Source organism: Pteropus medius, unplaced genomic scaffold (assembly GCF_902729225.1).
Source record: "Pteropus medius unplaced genomic scaffold, Ma_sr-lr_union100, whole genome shotgun sequence".
Classification (NCBI taxonomy): domain Eukaryota; kingdom Metazoa; phylum Chordata; class Mammalia; order Chiroptera; family Pteropodidae; genus Pteropus; species Pteropus medius.
In genome coordinates this window covers 11,260,164-11,285,350 of record NW_024352784.1, presented here as the reverse complement: position 1 = coordinate 11,285,350, position 25,187 = coordinate 11,260,164, and the positions used below count along the sequence as shown (strand labels likewise).

The window sequence follows — 25,187 nt, the reverse complement described above, 5'->3', positions numbered from 1 at the left end:
AAGGAAACTATAGAGTAACTGGATTTTAACCATATAAAAATTTATTTTTGAAAACACGAAGTATTTTCAAGCCTTTACATTTGCTGTTCAGATACCCTTCCCACCAATGTGGACTCCACTCCTATTTATCATCCAAGAAATATTTCACACCTCTATCTTGCTTAACCTATCCCCAGGTAGTTTGGTGTGCCTATTTCTATCCTAGCATTAATCTTAGGGTACTTTTTTTAAATTGTAGAAATATAAACTAAAATGAAGCAAAGCCAAGTTTATGTTCTTGTTCTACAACTTTCTAATGAGTGATTTAATTTCACCTGTAAATTTCACCATCTACCAGGTAGGACTAGAGAAAATATATGTAAAAAATTTGCCAATGCCTAACCATATAGAAGTACTCAACAAACTGACTCATGTTTATCTCCAAAAGATGGCAAAAAAGGTTAATCACGCATCTCAGAGTGCCTGGCTCATAGCAGGTGCCACAATGTTTTAAAGAACAGGTGATGAAAGAAATAAGAATTAAGTCATGCAAGAAATAAAAAGACAAACTAGAAGTTTCTTCATCATTCTATTTATTACATGTATGAATATTAACATCTCATGGTATCCATCTAATTCAGTCAAAACCAACAAATGAAAAAAGTTAACCATGTCTCAAATGAACTTACAGATTCCCCTGTAACTTAAAATAGAAATATGTTCATCTGTATTAAATCATGACAAATTTGAAAAATGTCATTTAAAAAAAAAATCACCTTTAGTACTTAAATATATTTGTTAATCGTTTGATGCCATCAGTGTCCAAGTTCAAGAATAAAAGTTGCTTCATTAGATACTTTTCAAAAATGGACATCTGGATGGTTCTCTATAGCTGGAGAGAGAGAGATAAATATATATGCAAATATGTCCTATTTTATTTAAAATTTTTCAAATCTGGCTTTTCTATTTGAGGAAAGTCCTACAGCGATCTCTCATATCCCCCTTTTGAAGGATAAAACTAACTTCAGACTTTGCTGCTTTAATCATGGGAGATTACTAGAAAAAAATCTTAATGTCAAGGTTGCTGTTTAATTCCATTTTCACCCAATAAAAAGTACAGAAACACTGTATTTGATGGTGTGCATAAATATTACACTCCATGGATAGCAAAAATATTTTTATTTATAATTTACAGTTCCACAAGTGAAAAATCGTACATTTTTACACTTACAATTTCATTTTGTTAAATTTGCACACATCTACAGAACTTTCACACAACAAGCACCTGAAACTGTGCAGGCAGTAGGATATGCAAATACTAAAATGTATTTATTAACCAAATGATAGCTGAAGGCCCTGCCTCAGCTAGACAATTTAATATAGATATATGTCTATATATACATAAAAAATTCTTCACCGTCTAGATCCAACAGCAGCTTTTTTAAAAAGAAAAACATACCTTTCTCACTTTATTTAAACTGACTCGACTGTATCATTTTCTGTTTTAATTTCAGTGGGCGTTGCTATGCTTTCCTCTGTACAAGCTGGTGGAGTATCAATTTGTTCTTCCTTAACTTTAGGACTTTCACAGGGTTCCTGCAATTCGTTTTTGACAATGTTCAACATAATGTTCAAGGGGTTTTCAACTGGTGTCTTGCTGGGAGATGGTGTACAATCAAATGAAGATGTCTACAAAATGAAAAGCCCTATTAAGTACTGATTAAAGTTCAAAAGTATCACAGTAAATGACATAAGACCCTCGGATGGGGAAAGAAACAAACATACACATACCAAATGCAACTGAACTACCGACTTCTCCACAAAACATGCCATAAAGGCAGACAAGTAGCAAAATGTATACTAAGCATTTAGTATATACTCAGTTCAGAAAAGCAGTAACCAATAAAAGGCCAAAAGAAATTGATTATGATAACCCATACATATATCTTGGGATCTTTGTGACTATCCTAATTTCAAATACTCAGGATTTTAAAAAATCCCCACAAACCCTCAAAACATCCTAAAAAGCCTTGTCTTTTGATTCCCTAAGTAGATCTACCAAACTGCCTCTTGAACCTGTAGAACAAATATGAAAGGCAAAGTATTCTACTGTTTAAAAAAATAGTCACTCTACAAATTATGAAAATTTGAACTAAGGGCAAGAGAATGATGTCTTTTTCAGATTTCATGTGTAATTTAAAAAAATTACTTCTATTTTACATGGCTGAATGGAGTATGTAAGAAAAAAAGCAGTAAATGTTCCCCTTTAACTCTAGAAACCTGTTCCCTTCATGATCCTTCTCATCTTTCAGTTTTCCTCACATTTCTTTAGGATTAGTGCTCTAATAAAAGACATCAAGTTTCAAGTGAATAGAATGCAAGGAATTACACAGTAATTTAAAAATTTAAATCAGATTCTATCAATCTAGCACTAATAAATAGAGAACCACCTATATGCTACATCAAAACACAAACAGCCCAGTAACTCAATAAGATTAAAATAATATTGCTGATGCAAAAATAACAAAATTTATTAATGTAAATAAAAACAGTAACCAAGAACTTACATTTTGATAATCTTCATAACATGATGGATGATAAATCTGAAGCCAAAAGAAAAAAGTTAAGTAGGTATTCACATGCATATTCATTTCTAATCGCTATTCTAATAAGATTTTCTTTTCTAATTTAAACCAGAAGATAGCTATCTTTGGAAAGGAAACGAAAATCATTTGATCACAAAACGATAAAAACAAATTTTTCATCCTGATTTCTCTTTAAATTTGGCTTTCTACATTTAAGTAGATAACATGGTATGTTACCAAGATAATAACAGTTTTGATGATGAAATATAAATTCAGAATAGTGTGGCTGGGCAGGAAAAAAGACTACCTTCACATGACTTAGTCCTGGGTTTATCATTAACTAGTTATGCAATCTCTTATATAAAATATAGAATTGCTAAGATCCCTTCCAACTCAAATACTGACTCTAAATTCCAATATCTTAGCATGATCTTTTTGATTAAAACCAATAAAAACATTTCTCTTTCAAAGTAGTGGAAAAAAACTAATCTTAAAACTTTCTTATAAAGAACTGAAAATTACCTTTCCATCTACTCTAATAGCATTTTTTAAATGCCATTCTTCCTCTTCTTCATCCCAGTATTGTTCAAATTGTTCTTGACAGATTTCACAACTCTAAAATAGAATCACATAAAATGAAATTTACTAATAAGACATATCTAATTCCATTAAGTAAAAATATATAAACATTTTGTTAAGTGGAGAAAGGAATTTAAGAGTTTTCTGAAAGGTTAATATTCAATACATAATACAGATACATGTTCTAAGGATTCTGCATTCTTCATTGCAAAAATAGTTAACTTTCGCTGCTGTCAGTCACTAATATTATGTAACTAAATGGTTATAAAACCCAAAGCCAGACCATAGAGTACAACTGAAAAGTAAAGCTTACAAGAAATCTTAAAAACAATAAAAGAAGGATGTAAATAAAGTGACATGTTTATGATTATTTACTTAAAGAAGTGAAAGACATGACCAGAGGTAGAAAATTTAACATTCTTCTCTTACTTCAACTGCTCCAGCAGGCCCCGCAGGTACACTTTGGAACTCCTTTTCTTTAGCAGCCTCCTGAGTTTTGAGCACAACTTCTTCATGCACCTTTTCAAAAAACTGGCTTTTTGCACGTTCTTCCAGATCAGCTATTTCCTCAAATTCTATCCAGTCCTTAAAAGAAGTTGATTTAAGAAGAACATCTTCATTTGTTTCTAAACTTTTACTGCATATCTTCAGTATAATGCCATTTAAAGGTAAAGGTACATTCTTCTACAACATGCTTTAATATTATTGAAAACTATCCCTTCTCTTTGAGCCCCATAACTAATAGACAACATAAAGCAACTAATTAACAATTAAGATCTTAATATTAATTTTCCATTACCTCTAGAGTTACTTAACTAATTTAAACAAGACAGATTTCGTGTATAATTTTTTCTTAAAAATTCAGTCACAGCAACTTGGAATTTTAGACCTAGAAGAAATCTGTGTCCTACTCTAATCAGCAAAAAACATATAAACATACATATTAAAATGTATTTTTAAGGTCCAATTTTATTTAAAAAATTCACACGTTAGCTCTCGATAATTATTTAAACTAACAAACTTTTAGAATGCTATAATTTAAAGGCTGAGATTTCAGAGGCATATGGATTACGTACTGTTAAACTGTAGTACCAGCGTCTATGAGTGACTTTTCTGCTAACGTCTTTTTCAGTTCTATTTTGCCGATAATGCCAGTCCAAGTGATCTGCGTATACATCAGTCTGTGATGTTGTAAACCTCATTCCACAAGAGTAACACTGAATACCAGTGTAAAGTCGATTTATAACACTATCATAACGTCTATTTTGAAAAAAAAGAAATAATCTTTAGTTATAACATGGTTTAATGGACTTTAAAAAAAGAGCAGTTATAAAATTATAAATACTTTACTTTTCTACATTCTAATAATGGCGAAGCCATTATTATGTGACTAATGTTTCAGCCAAGAGCTGGCTGCCAATACCCAAAGATCAATATTAGTCTCTAACAGTGTATCACTGATCCTCTTTTTCCTTAACTTTGCTAAATTTTGGAACACGGAATCTATCTTCTTACTGACAGACCTGGCCCAGTTACTTATTTCCTTCTAGCTAAAAATGACCATTCGCTAACTAAAAAGCAATAATTTACCTGCTCTTAGACTAGTGTCAATATCAAGGTGGCTACAGCAGGTGGCTATGATAGAATAATTAGATTTCACCTCTACAGAACTTTGGAGTTCTGAATAACTCAACTGTCCCACTCTGGTCTAAAGAACAGTGAAAGAGATACAGAAGAAATAATAATTTTAAGGATAACTATAAAGAAAAATTAGAAGACTAATAGGAAACTTAGGTTAGCAATAAACATTTTTAAAAAAATTCTGGGCTCCCTATTCAGAAAGAAATTGTATAAAGACCATGTAAGTAAACAAACAAGGCAGTATTTAATTTGAAAATAACTTTTTAAATAGAATAAAGCAAAAGACAGTAAGTACACTAGTACTTTGTATACCAGCAAACAAAATATTTAGTCATAATATTAATAATAATTTAATGAAAAATTGTTATAAAAATAGATGGAGGAGAGCTAGTAGAACAATAGACCTAGCGTAATCTTCACTTTCAGAAAGTCAAGAGACTTCTAAACATGATAAATCAAAAAACATGATACATCAGAAAAATATGTATCTTGTGAAAAACAGAGAAGTAAATGCCAGGAGCCAGAGAAAATGAGTTCAAAAATGGTTGCCACTGGGTGAAGAGTAGTACTAGGAGAAAAGGATGCCATCTTTATTATTGTAACACTTTCATTATAAAGCTTTAACTATATGAAAGCATTACTTTGGGGGGAAAAAAAACATTTTAAAAGGGTGAAAAATATTAGTAGTTCTATTTTCTATTAAAGTACTCATAAGGATATAATGAATCCATAAAGCAGATTTAAATGTCTTTTTTATAAGCAATAGAGGCAGGAGAACATTATGAAGATATGTACTAAAATGTTAACAGTGGTTATCAAGTAAGTGGGAATTGTAGGTAATTTTATTTTCTTGATTTTATTTGTATTTTCTAATTTTACACAATGAACATGCATTACTTATAAGTGAAAATAGGTATTTGTAAATTCTAAATACTAGACTACAAAAATCTAATTTTCTTAACTCCAAAAGCATAATATCAATTAAGAAAAAATAATAATAATGAAGATAAAAAAGAAGACAAGTGATTATTGATACCTAATATTTAAACTCCCTTTATTTGCTGTACCAAAACACAATGTAAAAAAATAGAAATTTTGAGGTAGCCTTCCTTTTGACCTAAATACTTATGCAGCAGACATATTTTAAAAAGAGATTTAAAAACAGGCTTTCTAAAGTTTATGTTATAGATATATTATAACATTAAAAAAAAAAATAGGCTTCCAAAAATTTAAAAACAGGAGTAAAAATGAATAGCACTAATAATAATATCCAGTGTTAGTTAAAAATCACTGTCCCTTTAATCTTAGAAAATTAGAAAGAAAATCAGATTACATACTGTTTCAATTCTTCAATTGTAAAATTGGTAAGATCTGGAACATCTTGATCTTCATTTTGATCCTCCTCCTCTTCAGGGGAAGGCTGAGCAGCAACTTCATTTACTTCTTCAATTGAAAAGAAACATACCAATTTCTCAATACAATTCTCCATGCATTCTTCTTGGGGAATACTCTAGTAGTATAAGTATGTGGAGAACCCCATCTTGTCTATTCAGCGCTTCTAATCTTACATTTACTGGCCAAGAAACCTAATGCAATTCTTTATTTTAATAAGTGGTAGGAGGCCTGATATCTTAAAAGTCAATTTTCAAAAAATTTACTTCATCAATATTCAAGCTATTTTAAAAAGCTAAATTAATATAGAATAACTAGTAAAAAGTCTGCACATTATACCTACAGGAATATTAGTCAATTGAAACAGTCCATTATAAAAGTAATAATTCCAACTTAGAAAATTTAAAAAGAATTTCATTATAAACCAATGACATTAGATTTTAAAAAAATAAGAGTCTACCTAAGAATTCAATTATCATAAGAACTTTTATCATAACTTACATCGTTTTATCATATCCTACATCTTTGTAACTTAATGGAGCTTTGTGTAGATTAAGTATGAAAACATACTTACGTGTTGTAGCTGAATCAGGCTGGGACAATTTAAGAATTCCTGTTTTTAGCAGTTTTGAAAATAATTCATTTACATCCACCTGACTGAGATGATTATCAGGATATGCCTTAGGAAGGGCTCCTTTAAAAAAATAACACTCTTAAAATGAAAGTAGAACTTAAAGATACAAGTTATACTGAGCATTTTTCAAAGTTTTCTTCAAGATGTCCTATCAACAATAAATTTTACAAACTCTTATTAAGGATGAGTCTAAATTATCTCAAAAGCTCTTCAAATAAAATTTTCATTTAGGTAAGCAAATCATCACCTCTTAAAAATATATTTTAGGATAAATACTGAAAACACTGATACTTTATACTCATACTCCCTTCTATGCAATGCAGCACACCACCTCTAGTTCCAACTTTCCACCTTTCTGATTTTCTATTCCTCATCTTCTAATGGTACTGGGAAAGGTAGTTTTGTATAGATGAAGCAGATCACCATCTCTTAGTACAGATTTCTAGGAAAAAAATACCCAAAGCCTAAGTGGAAGTTCTCCTGCCCTCCCTCCGACCCATAACTACCCAGAGGAATTCATGCAGGGGGATGAGCCATGTGGCTCAGAGTATAGCTGCCCCTTTGACCTTTGCTTAATTATTGACCTTGCAAAGCAGCTCAGAGTATTCCTAAACAGGTGTGAGGTTTACTAAAGCTTCAATAACTTGAATAAATGAAGCAAGGATAACAATCTTCTCCTTAAGCTCACTAGTGAAGATTCAATCCAATTACATATTTTACTAAGCACTAATCTTATTATAATTCTTTAACTGAACTATAAAAATAATATTTCAATGTAGTTGTATGTCACTATTATGCATCTCACTCACTACACCTCTAGGAAAAGTTGTAAACCACTAAAAATTCCTCTTCATGGCACAAATTCAATTTGCATCCACAATACACAGAATCCTGCCCCTAACCACTACATATTCTTTATACTTAGTATAGCGTCTTGGACACAGAAGGCTAATTAACGTGTTGAAATGTCTGAATACATAAATAAATGAACCTCAAAAGTCAATTATGACAGGGTTTCACATACAAGTTTAACATTTACATTCCATTACAATTAGCTAGCTATTTATATGTCTTAGAGTCATAACTAGCTATTCACATGTCTTTGGACAGCCAAGTTTAGTGATCAAAAGCATAAACTATGAAACCAGACTCCTCGGATTCTAACTAGAAATTCCACATTCCAGTTATAACATGATCAACTTGCTTATCTGTGCCTCAGTTTCCTCTCTACCTATAGATAGAAATTGTTCTTATCTAAGGTTACTATGAGCATTAAATGAATATTAGGCACTGATGTGTATAAAAAAGGAAAATTTGCAGTTTTTGCACACTATCTCACGCCACCGACCCCAATACAACAAATCCCCTACTCAACAAGAAAAACTAAATCCTAAAGGACAATACATTAATATCACATTTTACAAGTTGCAAAGTACTTTTGCATATACTATCTCATTTCTCTGTTAAAAAAAAAAAAAAAAACAACACAACTCCCAGGCAAATGCTGACTACAGAGGAAGAAACTGAACCCTAGAAAGTACTTCTGCTTATATCCTGCCCACCAATAAGGCAACAGATGGAGATTCTAAGCCTGGTCTTCTAACTTTAGATCCCAAATTCTTTCTTTCCCTTTTCATTACAATGACAACAACGACAAAAACATTAAAAAATATTAATCCTAATTGTCAACCTAGAAATTAAGACCAAAAAGTTTTCAAATTAATTGAATAAATTCCTTATGATGACAGAGTTTAAGAACTATTGCATAAACCAGACCTTAACTCCAATTACACTTCAGAAGTTTTGGACTACTCCCTAAATTTGTAAACTGAACACTGACTGCCATGATAGAGCATGTTTCTGAAGATTCAGAAAGCCAGTACCATCATGAGTTGGTTGAGCTAGTTCTTGATACATTAACTTTGCTATTATTTCACAAATTATTGTAATTTATATACTTCTCATTTTTCACATATTAAAACTCCAATTCATTTTTAAAGCCCTCGCATCCAATAGTTATTGTACCCCTAACAATACTGTTATGTCTCACCCTACAGTCACTTATCAGGGGACCAGGCTAGGTAATCACACAAGTTTTTTCCTACTCTTTTACATGTTGGGTATAGTTATTATTTGACTGTCCATAAAGACATATGAATGAATCTATAAGGCTATGTCCTCAGTATTTAATGTTTACTGGATCATCACACACATACACACAAAACAAAAACTCAAAATATCAAATATTTGAGATTTCTGAGCTTTGTCATTTATTTCAACACAAGTGTCACACTCTTACCTCCTCACCCTCCAGCTTCTACCTAATAGGTTTCGCTCTCCCTCTTTTTTATGGTCTACTGGTCCTGGCTAACCGTCTTTTGTTGTAAATAGGATCAATGTGAACACACATCAACAAGGTCAACAAACTCAGAGAACAAAATATTCTACCCAGATTAAATTTCCCTAAATCACATATGCCCTCTCAAAACTGTCATTTTCTAAAATTGACAAGATAGATATTCAACAACACAATAATTATTTGTCTTTTGAAAAACACAAAATTCAGAAAGAACATACCTGAAGGATTCTGAACAAATGCTCCTGGATTTTGTGGATGAACTGGTAAAAATTGTTGTCCTTGGCCAAATGGTACTGGCTGAGCAACACCAGTCAGAACCTTTAAGAAAAACCTTAGTTTTAAGAATATCTCTTCCATATTTTAAGTAAAATTTTAACATTCTAATCACGTAAGAATATTCACAGATATCATAAGGCCTGGTTTCTATGATAATAAAAGATTTGCTAGTGTAACTCGACTGGGTCACTTCACTTCTAGGTTTTCTACAAAAAAGAACAATAATGACTTCCCTTATCTGTTTCATAGCACTGTAAAAGAACTAAAAATAGATGTGTAGCTTGTTTGAAAAATTGAAGATACCATGCAAACTTACAGTAGCCAACAACTGTGTGACCTTACACAAACACTTCACCTTGCTGGTGCTTTCCTTTATCTTACAAATAGAAAAACTGACATCCAGAGATGTGACCTATACAGGGTCATAATGGCTAGTGAGCAGCAAAAATGAGACCAGTACTCCCAACCTGATCACAGATGTCAAAAGCCTGTTTTACTAAGCAATCTGAACTCCTTTCTGATCATCCTCCTTGGCCATATTTCAGTTGTTTACAAAGTAGACTTTTATAAAAGACATCAAAGGAATGTTGAAAAATAAAACAGTCGTGAAACAAGTACTGTACAGGCATACAAATACTATTATTTGTAGTACAGTAAGATAAGACTTCTACATGTTGCTGCTATGTAAACAAATATCCATTTATAAGGCTTGTTCAGTACCCATGTGAACTTTCAGTGGTATGTGCACATAATAAAAATCCTACCAGTTTTGTATAACGTAAGAAACAAAACTAAGTGAAGTCCCATCATAGTTATCTGTCAATAACAGTATCATTTTTCTTAAGAACAGACAATAGAGTAAATCTAACTAGACAGGACAATTGTTTTTTCAAACTATTGGACGTCAAAAAAAGTATCAACAATGCTTATAAAACGCTTTTAGAAATCGTTCTTCTTATATTTTCTTTCATGCAATATTACTAGTACAAAATGAATTTGTCCTAGTAAGAAAGTGTCAGCACCTGGAAAAAAAGTGAATTAGCCCAGAATTTCAGCAGGCAAATAGTAATCGTTAAATAAATATCAACTGAATTAATCATAAATTATAAGCACATTGCTTTAAAATTATTTCAATATGCATTTTAAAATGTATGCAGAACAAGTACAAAAGAATACCAACAGGTAACAGGTAACCGTGCATGTTTAGGTGATATAACAAATGCATCTGGGAGGCAAGTTGCAGGTTTGCTGTGTTGACATTAGTATCAAACAATTCTATTCGACTGGAATGACTGGAAAGGTGGTTAAGAGAAATAGAGAGGAAGGAAAAGAACCACAGACCATATAAGCATGGGCAATTGATTTTATTATTTAACTCAGACTAAGGAAACCTATAGTACTTTACTAGCTTTGAAGCCAAAACAAAAACAAAAGCAAAAAAACAATGGGGAGGCTATCCATGTGCGAAGACAAGAGGTATATGGGAAACCTCTGTACCTTACAGCTCAATTTTGCTGTGAACCTAAAATTACTCTAAAAAAACCAAAAGTGTGTGTGTGTGTGTGTGTGTGTGTGTGAGTGAGAAAAGAGTGCACACGTGTGCAAGGGGAAGAGGGAGAAATTTCTTTTTCTAGATCCTAGAAGAGCTAAAATCAATTTTGGATTTAAATTGCAAATTTCAGCCCCAAGACTCTCTTCCACTTACCTACCATGTGAGATTTTGGAATACGTTAAAAACTTTCCAACCTACAGAATAAACTATCTACTGAAAACCTTCCACAAATTCTAGAAACATTAAAAATAGTTCATATATCTCCATAGAAAATTATTTTAGAATAACTACAGCAGACTTACCTGTTGAGATGCCTGAATATTTCCTACTGTTATTGGAGCAGGTAAATTGCCAAAGTTTCCAAACTGAGAACTCTGAAGATTCTTTTCATCAAAATAGTGTCCAGAAGCTCTGTTAAGGGGATTTGAGAAACTCTGGTTTCCAGGGCCATGTGGTCCATTAAAATTTGGTCCTTGAGGTGAATCAAATATTTGTTCATGTCTTTGGAACTGCAGTCCTTGGGATGGGGCATTAAAAGCATTGCCAGGTGGATCATTAAATGGACCAGTCTGATTGAAAGAAACTGAGTCAAGCCTTTGTGAAGGATGATTGTCAAATCGTGCGCCTTGAAGGCCAAGAGGGATATCAAACCTTGAAGCTTGCTGGTGTTGTGGACCATCAAATCTTTGAGGCACACCATCAAATCTTGGTTGAACCTGCTGTCCAGGTGGTCCATCAAACCTCTGTGGTCCTGGCTGACCAGTTCTTTCAAACCTAGGACCTGGCTGACCATGTAATCCATCAAATCTTGGCAAGAGCGATGGCTGACCTGGCTGCCCATCAAACCTTAAAGCTTGACAACCTTCAAATCTTGGACCACCTTGACCCAGAGGCCCTTCAATTCTCATGCCACCTCCTGGTACAGGACCCTCAAATCTCATTCCACCTCCTTGTTGGACTAATGGTCCTTCAAACCTAATCCCAACCCCTGGTTGACCATGTGGACCCTCAAACCTAAGGTTCCCACCAAGATGATTATGTTGCCCTTCAAACCTCAGACCAGCTACTGACTGACCATGGGGGCCCTCAAACCTCATTCCAACTCCCTGCTGTAGCAAAGGGCCCTCAAATCTGATCCCACCTGCTGGCTGACCATGAGGTCCATCAAACCTAATTGCAGCCCCTGATGGGCCATGACCCCCCTCAAATCTAAGTCCACCTACAGGCTGACCTCGGGGATTATCAAATCTAAGTCCACCCACAGGCTGACCATGAGGTCCCTCAAACCTTAGACCACCCACAGGTTGACCTCGATGTCCCTCAAACCTGAGACCACCCACAGGCTGCCCCCCTGGTCCTTCGAATCGTAGACCACCTGCAGAGCCCTCAAACCTCAGACCAGGAGAACCTTCAAACCGAAAACCTCCTCCTCCTGCTTGACCAATTGGCCCCTCAAACCGCAGAGGTGTCCCTACTGGTCCTGGAGGACCTTCAAATCTCAAAGGACACCCACCTCCTAGCTGACCTTGTGGTCCTTCAAATCTTAAAGGGCCACCTCCTCCCATTTGTCCAGATGACCCATCGAACCGAAGAGAACCTGGTGTAGGAGGTCCATCAATTCTAGGGCTTAATTTATTAGGTCCTTCAAAAATCATCTTGGTTGGGCCATCTCTTGTTACTGATGGCCTACTAGGTCCATCAAATAATGGTCTATCTTCAGCTAAAGCTGTAAGTCGCTGATTTGTATCGAGGCCCGCGAATCGTGATGCTGGACCATCTACAAATGGTTTATCTGTATCTTCATATCTAGGTCGCTTAAGTGGAAAACGATCATTGAATGGTGATCTCTGCTCTTCTCGTACACCTTTTAAAAAGAAAAAATAAAATTTATTTTCCCTGAATCTGAAATTATTCGAAATTATCTTAAAATCTTTCTCTATTCATGTAAATGTTTATCCAAATATATTTATAACTATCTCACTTTATTGGAGGGGAATAAAAAGACAGCATCAAGCAGCAAGTTAAGAGGATGCCCTCTAGAGTCAGACACACCTGGGTGAAAAAAAATCCCCACTCTGTCAACTTACTATTTATTTGACTTTGAGAGCAAGTTATTTAACCTCTCTGGTCTTGTTTCCTATCTGTAAAATAGGGATAATATAAATTTCATTGGGTTGTGAGGATTAAATCAGATTACATATATAAAAAACCTAGTAAAGTACCTCACACACAGTTGGCCTTATAAATATTAGCTCTCTTCCCTTCCCTGAGGGGAAAAAAACAAATCAAAACAAAACCAAAAAAGGTAGTCTGAACAGTCACAAAAATCCATCCCCACTTAGCTTGTTCATTTTCCCTTCACCTTTGTGTGATTCAATAGGCATAATCTGATTTAACTTTCTACCTTTAGCAGAGACTTGCTCGTCATGTCTTCTCCGGCCCTCATGGGGTGAAAGATTCTCAGCATAAGTACGACTCCCAGATATAGGAGAAAGACGTCTTGCTCTTTCACTAAATTGTTCTTTTCTGTCAAACTGTGCTCCACTATTCCTACTTGCATGTTTACTTTTGGATGGCTCACATTCTATTCCAGACAACAAGGCATCAGTCAAAGGGTAGTCAAAAATATCAGGATCTAAGAGATCAAGTCTTGGAAATGAATGCTGAACCTGTGTCCTTTTCAGTTTTGCTTTATGTTCATAGTAGGTTAATTCAGCATCAGATAAGAGAGGTTTCTTTTTTAATCCACCTTTATTTTCTTCTGTAGGACTATCCCGTACATTGCATCTATGTTTACCTTCTTGATACTGAAATAGCTGTCGAATTTGATGCACAACAACAAGGAACTCATCCTGTGTAATTTCACCAGATGCTAAACGTTCACTCGTCTGCACAGGGTGATAAAAGGAAATCAAATATTTTAAATATAAAAAGTACTTACAAAAACACTTAAGACAAAGGAGAATGACGATTACATGGGATCATGGTAACTACCTTTTGAAGTAATTCTCTCTTGCTTGCAAGAGTTAACTCTTTAGGAATCTGAAGATTGGCATCTACACTTAATCGATGCTGCTGCTTTGGGGCTCGAGGTGACAAGATTCCTTTAGTGCTTGACCAGCTTTCCCTATGCCTTAGATGAGGAGATTTACTATGTTCATCACCCTGTTGTAAGCTGAAACCATAAAAGCAATATGTTACTTCATAAAATTTTTTAAAATACTTAGGACCGTATTTAAGAATCCTCTTCAAAGGATCTAGTTAAAATGAATATATGTAATCATAAAAGTTAATTAAATGACTAAGAGCACAAGATCTGAAGTCAGGAAAATCATATATAAATTCTATTCTGGCATGTCCTGGATGTGCAGCCTTAGGTAGATTAGTTAACCTTTCTAAACTTCAGTATCCTTATCTGTAAAATAGGACTAATAATGGTATTTAACCCATGGGGTTTTAAGAATTAAATGGAAAAATAAAGCACCAGTTATGGCACTCAATGAACATTATCCAATTTTTAACACTATTTTAAAATACATATATTCTGTTGATTAAAAAATGTTAACGTCCTACCTTTTACTTTCTTCCCAACCAGATTTCCATCTCTTGGTAGACTTGGAACTTTGCCAATTTTCTACATTCTCCTTTGGTTCAGTGCCTGATTTCATTGAATGCTGACTTGCAGTTTCTTGTGGTCGCTCCTCTTCAGTCTTTTTTATTCGCCTTGGATCTCGAATATCCTGTTTAGTACTTCTCTTAGCATTTCTTTCTTCCCTGGAAGGTGGCGTAAATTCTTCCATATGTGACTGCTTAACTCCTGATTGGCGAATCTTCCCAGCTTTGGGTGTCAAGGTTGGAGACATACTCCTTTGCCTTCGTTTGGGTGACCGCCTATCTCTTCTCTTTGGAGAATGAATAATTGGTGACCGAGACTTGGGTGATCGTGATCTTGATCGCTTTCTAGTACTAGATCTCCCTGGTTTTGTGCCCTGTTTTTCTGGTTCTTCCGTTATAGTATCCTGTTTTTGTACAATGCCATTAATGATTTTATTTCTACTTCCAACCAGTCTGTGTTCAGATGATTTCATATGTTCATCTTTATCCTTTTTTTCTGCAGTTTTTCTCTTCTCCTTTATATCATCATCTTTGCTATCAGTCTTATCCTGAAGATGTTTTTTTAATCTTGGATCTCTCTTGCTCATATCGGACACCCGTGTGCTTTCAGATTCCTGATTTTTCAAGTCTTTTGTGTGGGATAATTTGTTTTTCAAAGGTGATGGTGATTTAGATTTAGATTTAGATTTAGAATCTAATTGGTCAAGTTCCTTCTTGGTTATTTTTTCACCTGATTTACTTTTTTCTTGTTTGGATGAATTTAGTTTTTCAGAGGGTATAGTTTTACTTGTCTTAATATCAGATTGGTTCAATGTGTTCATTAGAAATTCTTTTCTGTGACCTTGATCTTTTCCATGAGAAGAATGTTGACTCATCCTATTAAGACGGGGATCGCGGTTAGTTCCTTTCAAATCTTGAATTTGTAAGGATGGACCTGGCCGGCTCTTCTCAGGTTGCACAGGAACCTGATGGGGAGCTTTAACTACCATAGGGGGAATTTGTGAAACATGTAATTTGGATGGTGCAGATCCAGGACCTAGGTTGGATGTCTCCTGCTGAACACTAAGAGAAACTGCCTGAAATACAAAATAAATGTTCATGTTAATACTGTAAAATATGCATTTTATCCAACAAGAAATTAAAACCTAAATACAATGCTTTATTCAATAAATTCATTTATTCAATACTGTATTTACATTGCATGCTTATGGTTAAGTGGAGATTAAAGTAAAAAGACAAAGTTCATGGATGTGTGTGGCCTGTTATTTCTCAGTCCTTTACTTGGGGCTTTTAATATAATCTCTAAGCAGAATGAAAAAAAAATCCTCCTTCTTCCCAATCATTCAGGATTCTGAGCCAGATTACTAAGAAACTGCTTATTAAAAAAAAAATAATAATAAATACTGCACTCCAGCTGCACAAGTCAGTTATTTCAGCTAAATTCTGTCATAAAATTCATTTCCTCTGAAAGTGGCACTGATAATGAACATACAAAACTCTGCTTCCTATACCTCCTCACTCTCAAGTTCAAGTGCTATGTAAAATAACTTAGTACCAAGTTATTCATGCATATAAATATGTAATCTTCTTGGGCTTCTTAATTTTGTGATGGCTTTTCTTTTGTAGGCTTCTAGGAACCTGATTTCTTCTCAGGAAGCTTAAGCACATAAAAGATTAAAGACTCTGCAAAACCACTTGCCACAACATATCTATCTTCATATTACAGTGTTAAGTCCACATGCTTGATAAAACTGTTAACAAAACTAAGGTGCTATCTTAAAAGATAGCAATCCCATAGAAAAGTATTTGAAAGAAAATACTGTAGATATTTGAGTTTCACAATATAAAAATCTGCACTAATACATACACCATACTGTGCAAAATAAAAGTGGAAAAAGTACACTTAGTAAAAGTCACGTTAATTTAAATGTAAAATAATTACTTCTCTATTGGAAGACGGGTTTAAAATATTTAAAATGTAAATTTTCTCTACTTACCAGTTGTGCCTTAGCTTGCTCTAGTTCAAGCTCCAGCTTTTTCTGCTGAAGTTCTAACAACTGTTTTTGTTTTGCCAGTAACTGCTGCCTTATTAGTTGTTCTTGGGTAAGATTCTTTTGTATATCAGGAACAATTGGAGGAGTGGAGATGCTAGGAGAACTGACCACTGTACCAGGTGTTGAAGGCTCTTCGGGCTATGAGAGAAAATAATTTGTTAAAAAAAAAGAAAAAAAATACATATATATATATATGTACATATATAGCAGCTAAAAAGAAAGCTAAGAGGGAACTAAAAATTATCAGCCACTTAATACCATCCATAATTTTAAATGGCCAATCATGTCTAAAAATCACACAAAAATTTTCAGGAATTTAAAATCAAAATAAGCAATTATGTAACACCTAAACAAGACTGTATTTTTAAATGCACTGTGGAGGGGAAGAAGTTTTCTTAAACAGTTTTAAGACAGGGTGTTCTTGACATTCTAGCAAGAAAGTTAAAGCAGTCAAAATTTGACAGTTAAAACTATCAGTTATATATACCATTCATGTAAAAACTTACCGATTTATTTAAAAATTTAGGATTCACATGGATGCTAGATGTATTCACATTGGGGGGTAGAGGTTTAATAGGCCAAGCAGGATCTAACGAATTGACTCTGACATCCAGGGCATAAAGTTTCTTCAATGGGAATATTTCATCCCATGTAGAACGTAACTTAAATAAACTTTTTCTAGTATTTTCATCCACCTAGAACAACAGAACAATTCTATGGCTTGTTAAGTTACTATAAAATGTTTCAAATATTAAGAATAAAGCTAAATCAATCTCTGCTCTACTTCACAAACAGCACGCATACTGCTCATTCTAAATATATAAACAGCAACAATCTATTCAAGATATATTTGGTTTGCAAATGTAAAATTAATAAATTTCTCCCTCAAAAAGAAATTAGAAAAATTAAAGTCATTATCATCTAGCCTTCATGAAAGCAAGCAACTAGATAACTCTTTGTATTTTAAAAGTACAAAATGTCAAGCCCCAAATTTTAAAGCTTCACATAGCATTCCTAAAGTCACTCTTACTGTGGACAAAAATATAAAACTAGAACACAGTATATCTCGTAGCATAAATTTTTAAACTCATTTGCATTGTAGTACAAAGTTAAAATTAAAACAAAATTATCTCACTAACCAATGTGGTTAGAGTGTGGAAGGCACCTTAAAAATTGAAATTTATGAAATCTTATCCACTCATGAGCTTGGTTTTATGTAACTTATCTGCTTACGTTTATGATGGGCATATCTTTTAAATTAGCCATTATTTAGGAAAATCGAATAGGTATTTAACTTTAGAATAATAAAGCCCTGACTATATTCAAGTTTTTAGATAAAAATTATTTACTACAAGGTCATTTTCATCAACTGTAGTGCTGAGGCCCAGATTCAGTATAGGTATTCCACCAAACACCCAAATGAATCTGAACATACTAAAACTGAAACCAAGAGGCTAGTTTAGCTCCCCAACTTCTACAATGCAAAGTTAACTTCTTAAGAGTAAGCAGCTTTAGGTACGCAGTATTTAGCTAAGGTCTACAATATGCTATTAACAAGCTCCTTAATACAAACTGAAATACAGCTTTCCAAATTTCTTCTGCATAAACTTAAATATTTCTTTCATAAGAACTTAAAGAAAAAAATGTCTCAAGTACCAACTACACATTTTCTAAAATATCAGTAAAATCTAATACTGAATAGTTCTTTCAAAATAATCCCAATTCTCGAAGTCTGACTTTACCAGATAGACCGAACATCTACTAAAATATAAGAACTACCAACTTTTTATATTAGGAAACGATCTTTAAACCTAAATATCTTATAAACACCATTTTGCTCAGTGTGAAAGATAAAGCCTGACAGGAAGATAACTACTTCAGCAAATCCTTTGTCTTCCTCAACACAATACTGTATTTATCAAACTACGTGATACAATGTTATGGAAGGAATGTACAGTCTCTAGGTATAGAAACTGAACAAGCCTTTCTTCTAAACACTAAGGAGGGAGGGGAAGTAAAAAGTACTTCCAAAATAATTTAAGACATATTAACTGGTTCACCATTCACATATTCATATAAAATATAAAACATTCTTGAACAAAGTAATAAGAGAAAACATTTCCAGAAAAACATTAAGTTTCAGGCATCAATCACAGGTTGAGACACTTAAGGATTATGCTTTTTTCTCCAGATATGAATAGCCAACATCCTAACATCAGAAACCTAAACAATGAAATTTGAAGTACTCTTGATAGCTTCAGATATTTTTGCCCATATTCTAGTGATGGAACAGATCTTCAAATGAATAAACTCAAGAAAAAAAATAATTCTAAAAGCAAATTCATCTTTTTTGAATGGATAATGTAAAACTCTTAGAATCTGCATTGAAAATTATAACATAAAACATTACTTTAAATAACTTTAGCATGGTACTTGATAAATGTCCAAGATAATAAAACATTTCACCACCCAAGAAAACCCAACACAAAGGCAAGTATTTATTTAATCAGGAACACATTTCTTAAAAATTCAAATGTTTCTAAATGCATATATACCTTTTCAAACACACAAATAAATGTTGCAACTAGATTTTTAGTAAAGGCAGTGAGATACTCTCGTCCAACGTTTTTCACGATAGAATCCATAAGGTACATAACAGGAAGCTTCTCTGAGGAAGGAGCCTGAATAAAAAGAAACTGAGAAGTTTAGTATAATGAATTGCCACCAATTACTGAGTTTTTAAACCTATAATACAGACCTCTATTTTTGTTGATACTTTTAAATATTAACTTTCATGAAACTTTTAAGTGTTCAAGTTCTCATCTTACAATTATCTTTGAGCATAGAAAATAAGCTCATAATCACCATTAAGAAAAACCTTAATCTCTAGTATTCATTTAATAGCATTTCAGGTTCATAATGTAAAGACCCGTTTTAAGTGATCAAAAAGTGAAGGGGGGAGGGGTTATTTTCTGTAATCCAGGTATAAGCTTTGTGACTCACATTACTTAAAACGGTGTGCCTAGACTCAATGTTAAGTTTTCACACTTGTAACAGAATCTAACTTCCACAGGCATATTTTATATGTTAAAGACTATGAAGCGTTTGTTACCTGTAAAATCATTATGATTACTTCTCTAAAATCCAATGAATAAAGAAATTAAGTATACTTCACATATGAAGTTAATGGCAAAGAACACTTTTAAACTTGCACATGAACATGCAGGAAGGTGCAAGTTGTTACTGCTGATACAAGAAAAACTGGATGGAGCAGCCGCTGATTCATGTAAATCAGGTTGAACTTGACTCTGGAAACCAGGATTTGTCCTGAAGATTTTCTTCACAGCATAGACTCGCCGTCGAAATATTTTTCCTCTGACATGCACAAACCAGGGGTTCTAAATTTGTGCAAAGCCAGTGTGGTGATGCTGATACAGGTGGCCCTTTCCAAAGCAAAGCAATGTTGCCCCAGTTCAACTGCAATGCCTACCCATCACTGGCTTTTAGAAGGCACAGCAAGTTTTCAGAAAGCATCAGCAGGTTCACAGACTTGCTGAGGAGCATTAAGACACACCATATAAACTAAGTGTTAAATCTGACTCCACAGGAGCAACCATGATTTAAAAACAAAAACAAAAAATTATCCCCATTTACCCATCCCATGTGTATAGGAATCTTAACCCTGAACAACACCCATAGCTACCTGTAGCTAGGGTAGGCTCACAGTTCTGCAGTACACAATGCCATATTTCACAAAACCAATTGCCCATACAAGTGTGTGGAAGTGCTCTTACTTCTGATAACACCTTTACTACAACCAAGTTGACTAAGGAAACCTTTGAATAACCTTGTATGAAAAAATTTTTTACGGTACTATCTAGTAAGAGTTCGCAAGGCCACTGCATGTGAGTAAACTATTAAGTATCAACACGTCAAATGCTTTATTGCTGTGTCTTTATCTTACCATGTCATGTTTTACACCATTTTAGTCATTGTTGTACTTATGAAGATAACAGGCTCTCTTTAAAACCAAAATCTGTTCAGTATGCTAATTTTATTGTACAAGTGAAGCCCTGTATGTATTTTTTTCTGATACTACTGCCTCATGGGAGGAGTCAAATTAGGTGTGAATTCTTAAGTTTAGTAATGCTGAGATGCCAGAGAATAAGGACACAAACATTCACCTCCAGAAACACAAAACCAAGCCAGTTTGCTACCAGATGACAGAAAATCCCCCCACCCCCAACACCCTCAAACCCAACCCTGATTAAGGTTTTTTCCCCAGTGACCTTTACATCTTTTCCTCAATCTGGCTTACAAAAATAACCAGGAAGCGTGTGCCAAGAAAAATTTCAGCTTTTATCAGCAAATAGTCCATCTATTTTCACCACTCTGTGTAGCCATACACAAATACAAGTTTTAATGTGGTCACTATATTCAGCATTTACTTTTCACTTCTCGAAGGTCTTCTGGATCCATTTAAAACCCAGCAAAGAAACTTTTGAGTGACAACCTGAGCTGCTCAATTAATATTAGCTCTGTGAAATATTAGTTATCCCCCAAATTAGGTAATTAGATTTTTAAAAATCAATGTTATTTCTTTAAAACCCAAGTGGTTTTGTTTTAAAAGGCATTCAATGTCAAGCCTTCAACAGGGCAAAAACTAAGTTTCCATGTCCAACATGTTTGTGATATCAACAAAAAGGATGTTGAGTATGAGGAATGCTTCCTTTTTAAGTCTCATACTTTAAAAAAATAGCAATAGCTGTTTCACAGACATTTACAGGAAAAGGAGAATGAAGACTTGTATTTTAGCTCAGACTGAGCATGACAAACTTGTTGAGCCCTTAAAAAAAAAAAACACCTTACGTTTTACTCTTTAAATCTTTAAATTAAGGTATGAAAGGACCACCTGAAACCGTGTATCTTGTGAACAGATTTACCCAAGAGTGGATGGAACCTAAAGAATGAACCCAAGTCACTTAAAGACTTTTGTTTAAAACACACAACCACGTAGATAAAAATAAGTCTTGGAAGCAGATTCTACACCTTACAAAGGTAAATAAAAAAGACAAATACATATTTTATATGTTTTATTCACAAATTTTATAATACCAGTCACACATTTCAAAACCATTTATTAGAGTCAGACCACTCAGTTTTACACTAGACAGAAACCGCCTCTAAACAATATATCGGTGGTTGTTGTTAAAGTGGCCTTTTAAAAGGGGTTCACTCTGCTAAAAGGAGGCTCATCCTGATAATTTCAATCACTAACTAGAAAAAACTAAACCGTAAATACAAGCTTGAAAAATAACTTAAAACGTAGTGCTGGGAAGCTATTAAAACTCATTATGATAACTAAGTTTAACAGTAACTTTAAGTGACATATCACTCCCACATGAATCCATAGAAGAGGAGGACTACAGGGAAGTATAGGGTGGCAGAGGACCACTTCTGTCAAGGGGTGAAGAGAAGCAAGTCTTCACTATCAGGGGAGGAAAAAAGAGAAAAGGAAGAGGAGGGACTGAACTTTTCAAAAAAAAACTACAAGTACTTGTTACCCAGTGGGCCAGTTCTCCACCTACAGGTTGGATAAGATCTCCTCCTCCCTCCCCCCCCAAAACCCCACCCTCAATCCCAATTTCCCATATTTTGGGACAAATTAAGACACTCCGACAGGAGAATAAAAGTTGTATCTAGCCGCCCCCACCCCAAAATGGGGCTGACGGGTGTGAGCAGCTGCCTGGCTGGCAGGGAATGGATTCTTCTCTCTTCCCTTTTGCATCATGTGCTTTTCAGGCGCCATGTTGGGCTCCTAACAAGCGGCTGCTCCACTCGGGGCCAATTCCCTATTCCCACCCACCAACAGCTCGCTCCCAGGTCCCCCTTCACCTCCTTCCAACCCACAAAGCATAATTACCCAAAAGGGTACTGGGGGGAAAACAGGAGAAGAACCACTCCCCACCTTCCTGGGGGATTAAAAGGTATTAACTCTTACTTCCCCACACAACTGCCTTTAAGTCCCCCCCTCCCCAAAGGGCTCTATTCAAAGCGTGTGTGTCGGGATATACAATGCGGTGGCCTAAATAGGGAGTTGGTAAGCGGAAGTGGGACTCCACCCTTCATCCTCCCCACTCCCTCCCCCCAAGAGAGGCCCACGCTCGAAGCCTGGGCCAAAGACCGAGCCAGAGTTGGGCGGGGGGGAGGGGGGGTTGGAGAGGAGGAACACTGTCCCCCTTTGGATGGAAGCGAGACCTGGGATGAGGCTGACACTAAAATCAGGGAGTATTAGAAGAATAGGAGGCTGCGGGGTGTATAAAAACCTTGGCGGTTTGGGCCTCGATGAGAGAGACGATCTCCTTGGCGAAGGGCAGGTTCTCCTCGGCTAGAATGGTCAGCATATTGATGTGCGGTTTGCTATTGAAGGTCAGGTCTTCGAGTGATGACTGATAATCCCGACAGGCGTCCTCCCGGGCCCCCGCAGTACCGGCCTCGGCCGGCGTCTGCTCTGACATTGCGCCGCGGCCCCCCTCCGAGGTCCGCCGCAGCTGAAGCTGAAGTCGCTCTCGATACCCCGCCTCCCTTCCGACTCCTCTTCCTCTCCCCGGGTCTCCCGCGGCTCCGGCTTCACCACATGCTGACCGCGGAGGGGGGTTGGGGGACGACACAGGGGGGACCTCGGGTATGAAACGCCGCCGTCTCACGGGTGATCTCCGGCCACTTCCAGCCGCCACAGAAGCTTCTTTCTCCACAGACACAAAATGGCGGCGGCAGTGGCGGCTCCAGCTCCGAAAATGTCTGTGTTCCCAACCGCTGCGTCGTGCGAAATGAGCTAGGGGAGGGGAAATGTGCGGTAAAAGGGCGGGGCCGTTGAAAAAAACAGGCGTGATTGGCTCCCCGCTAACGTCACAAGCCCCTCCTCCGGCTCTTCCGCAGCACAGCCTGGCACCGCCTTCTTCTCGGGGCCCCTACCGGTGCTTTCGCAACACACTACTGCTCGGAGGTGCGGTGGGAAAGACGGCGCCTCTCATTGGTCGATTCATAAGGGACTGTTCTGTCATTTATTACCATAACAACCCACTCAGGGAGGCCAATAGGCCTGGGGGAGGTTATTCCCGAGGCCCAACCCAACCAGTTTAAGGAGAAGACTCCGCGGTCCCCTTTAAGTCCCTCCCTATGCAGCCCCCTAGCCATTGAGCGGCTCCGTCAATCACCCTCCGTCCCGCCGGCCCCGTCTGCCGCGGTCCGCGGGCGGGGGCCGACGGGAGCCAAGGCTTTGAGCTTTCCCGATCCCCTTTGCCACTCGAGTCTCAGGTGCTCCCGAGAGCCTGGGCGGGTCCCGGTGCTGGGGACAGCTGTCCCTCCCGGAACTAACACCGGGAGGGAGACGCTGGAGAGTCGACTCCAGCATGCTGCTTCCAACATCCACGAACAAGAACACACAGGCCAGCTTTCTTGAGTTGAATGCTCAGGAATCTATTTAGAGGTTGAGTGTGAGAGAGAAAGGCTTTTCCCTAAGGATTTGGAAGAGGTCTTTGGGAATCCCACTCAGATCTCTGGGCAGGGTTTTTCACAACAGCCACACCCAGCCCGGAGCTGCGTAGCTCCTCTCAACCTTACGCACTTAGAAACAGCTTTAGAATACGCTAGTTGGGACACGTAAAAAAAAAAAAAAATTTTTTTTCTTGTAAAGCTCATTCCCCAGGCTTCTAAAATCCTATTTGGAGGCTGGAAATGGTACTCTCAAAACACAAAGCATTCAAATAGTTCTGCGGTGGAGCTGCAGTCTTACACAATAAATGAAAGGGGTATTTTTTTTTTTCATTGAGTAGAGATAGTAACCTCAATGTAGGCTAAACAGGTATTGATTCGATATGTTTGCTTCACCATTGTCTCCTTAGGCTACTAGACTCTGTAGAGATACTTTGTTGTTCCCCACAAGTAACCGTTCTTAAGGAATAAATGAAGCAATTCTTCATCTGTCCCATGTAAAGTAGAATTTTAACTTCTTTTGAGGAGGTTTTTATTGAGATATAATTGATACATAACAAAGTATACAAGATTGGACATGTATTTTCTATTTCTTAATGTGATATTGCATAAGAATGAGGAGTAAGCTGGGGGAAGGTAGCTTGTCTTTCCTCATTTAAAGGTAAGAAATATTGTTTAATATTCACTGATTTCAATTTCATACCATTTTTAGTGGTGGTATTCAGATATACACGGTTAAAATTAAGGACTTTTCAAAGTTTCTGTTTTGTGGAAGAAAATCTCTAGGATAAAACATCCTTCAATAGTTTTTTCCTTGTAATTTTAAAGGTGAATTTAGTTACTAATCTTTGAGTTATAGAAAATACCTGCGTGTCATTTTTTATATCCTTTTAACAAACAAGTGCACTTCAAAAAAAAGTAAGTTTTCAAAGCTCCGATTGAGCTTCTATTTGTAACCCTCCCAGGCTACACAGAGAGTAAACAATATTATGCTTAGCATATAAATCAACAAAGCTGTGGTACCCTC

The 25,187-nt window shown here is 35.9% G+C and overlaps 1 protein-coding gene across 3 annotated transcripts; it reads right to left on the bottom strand.

Moving 5' to 3' along the window:
• Positions 1–555: 555 nt before the first annotated feature.
• On the bottom strand, positions 556–23,513 carry PCF11 (PCF11 cleavage and polyadenylation factor subunit). Of its 3 annotated transcripts, none has more exons than XM_039848178.1 (16): positions 22,993–23,512; positions 19,222–19,347; positions 17,173–17,361; positions 16,610–16,804; positions 14,571–15,688; positions 13,992–14,172; positions 13,402–13,885; positions 11,300–12,861; positions 9,388–9,487; positions 6,751–6,870; positions 6,122–6,227; positions 4,220–4,403; positions 3,573–3,728; positions 3,087–3,179; positions 2,547–2,582; positions 556–1,668 (listed from the first exon to the last, which is right to left on the bottom strand). In XM_039848178.1, exons 1-16 carry the CDS (start codon positions 23,182–23,184, stop codon positions 1,453–1,455), a joined length of 5,058 nt encoding a protein of 1,685 aa, XP_039704112.1. In that variant the 5' UTR covers positions 23,185–23,512; the 3' UTR covers positions 556–1,452. The 3 variants fall into 3 exon arrangements, with proteins under 3 accessions (XP_039704112.1, XP_039704113.1, XP_039704114.1); XM_039848179.1 differs by having other exon boundaries at positions 13,795–13,885; positions 22,993–23,487; XM_039848180.1 differs by lacking the exons at positions 556–1,668; positions 2,547–2,582; positions 3,087–3,179; ... (2 more) ...; positions 6,122–6,227; positions 6,751–6,870 and adding an exon at positions 6,898–7,252 and having other exon boundaries at positions 22,993–23,513.
• Positions 23,514–25,187: the final 1,674 nt, after the last annotated feature.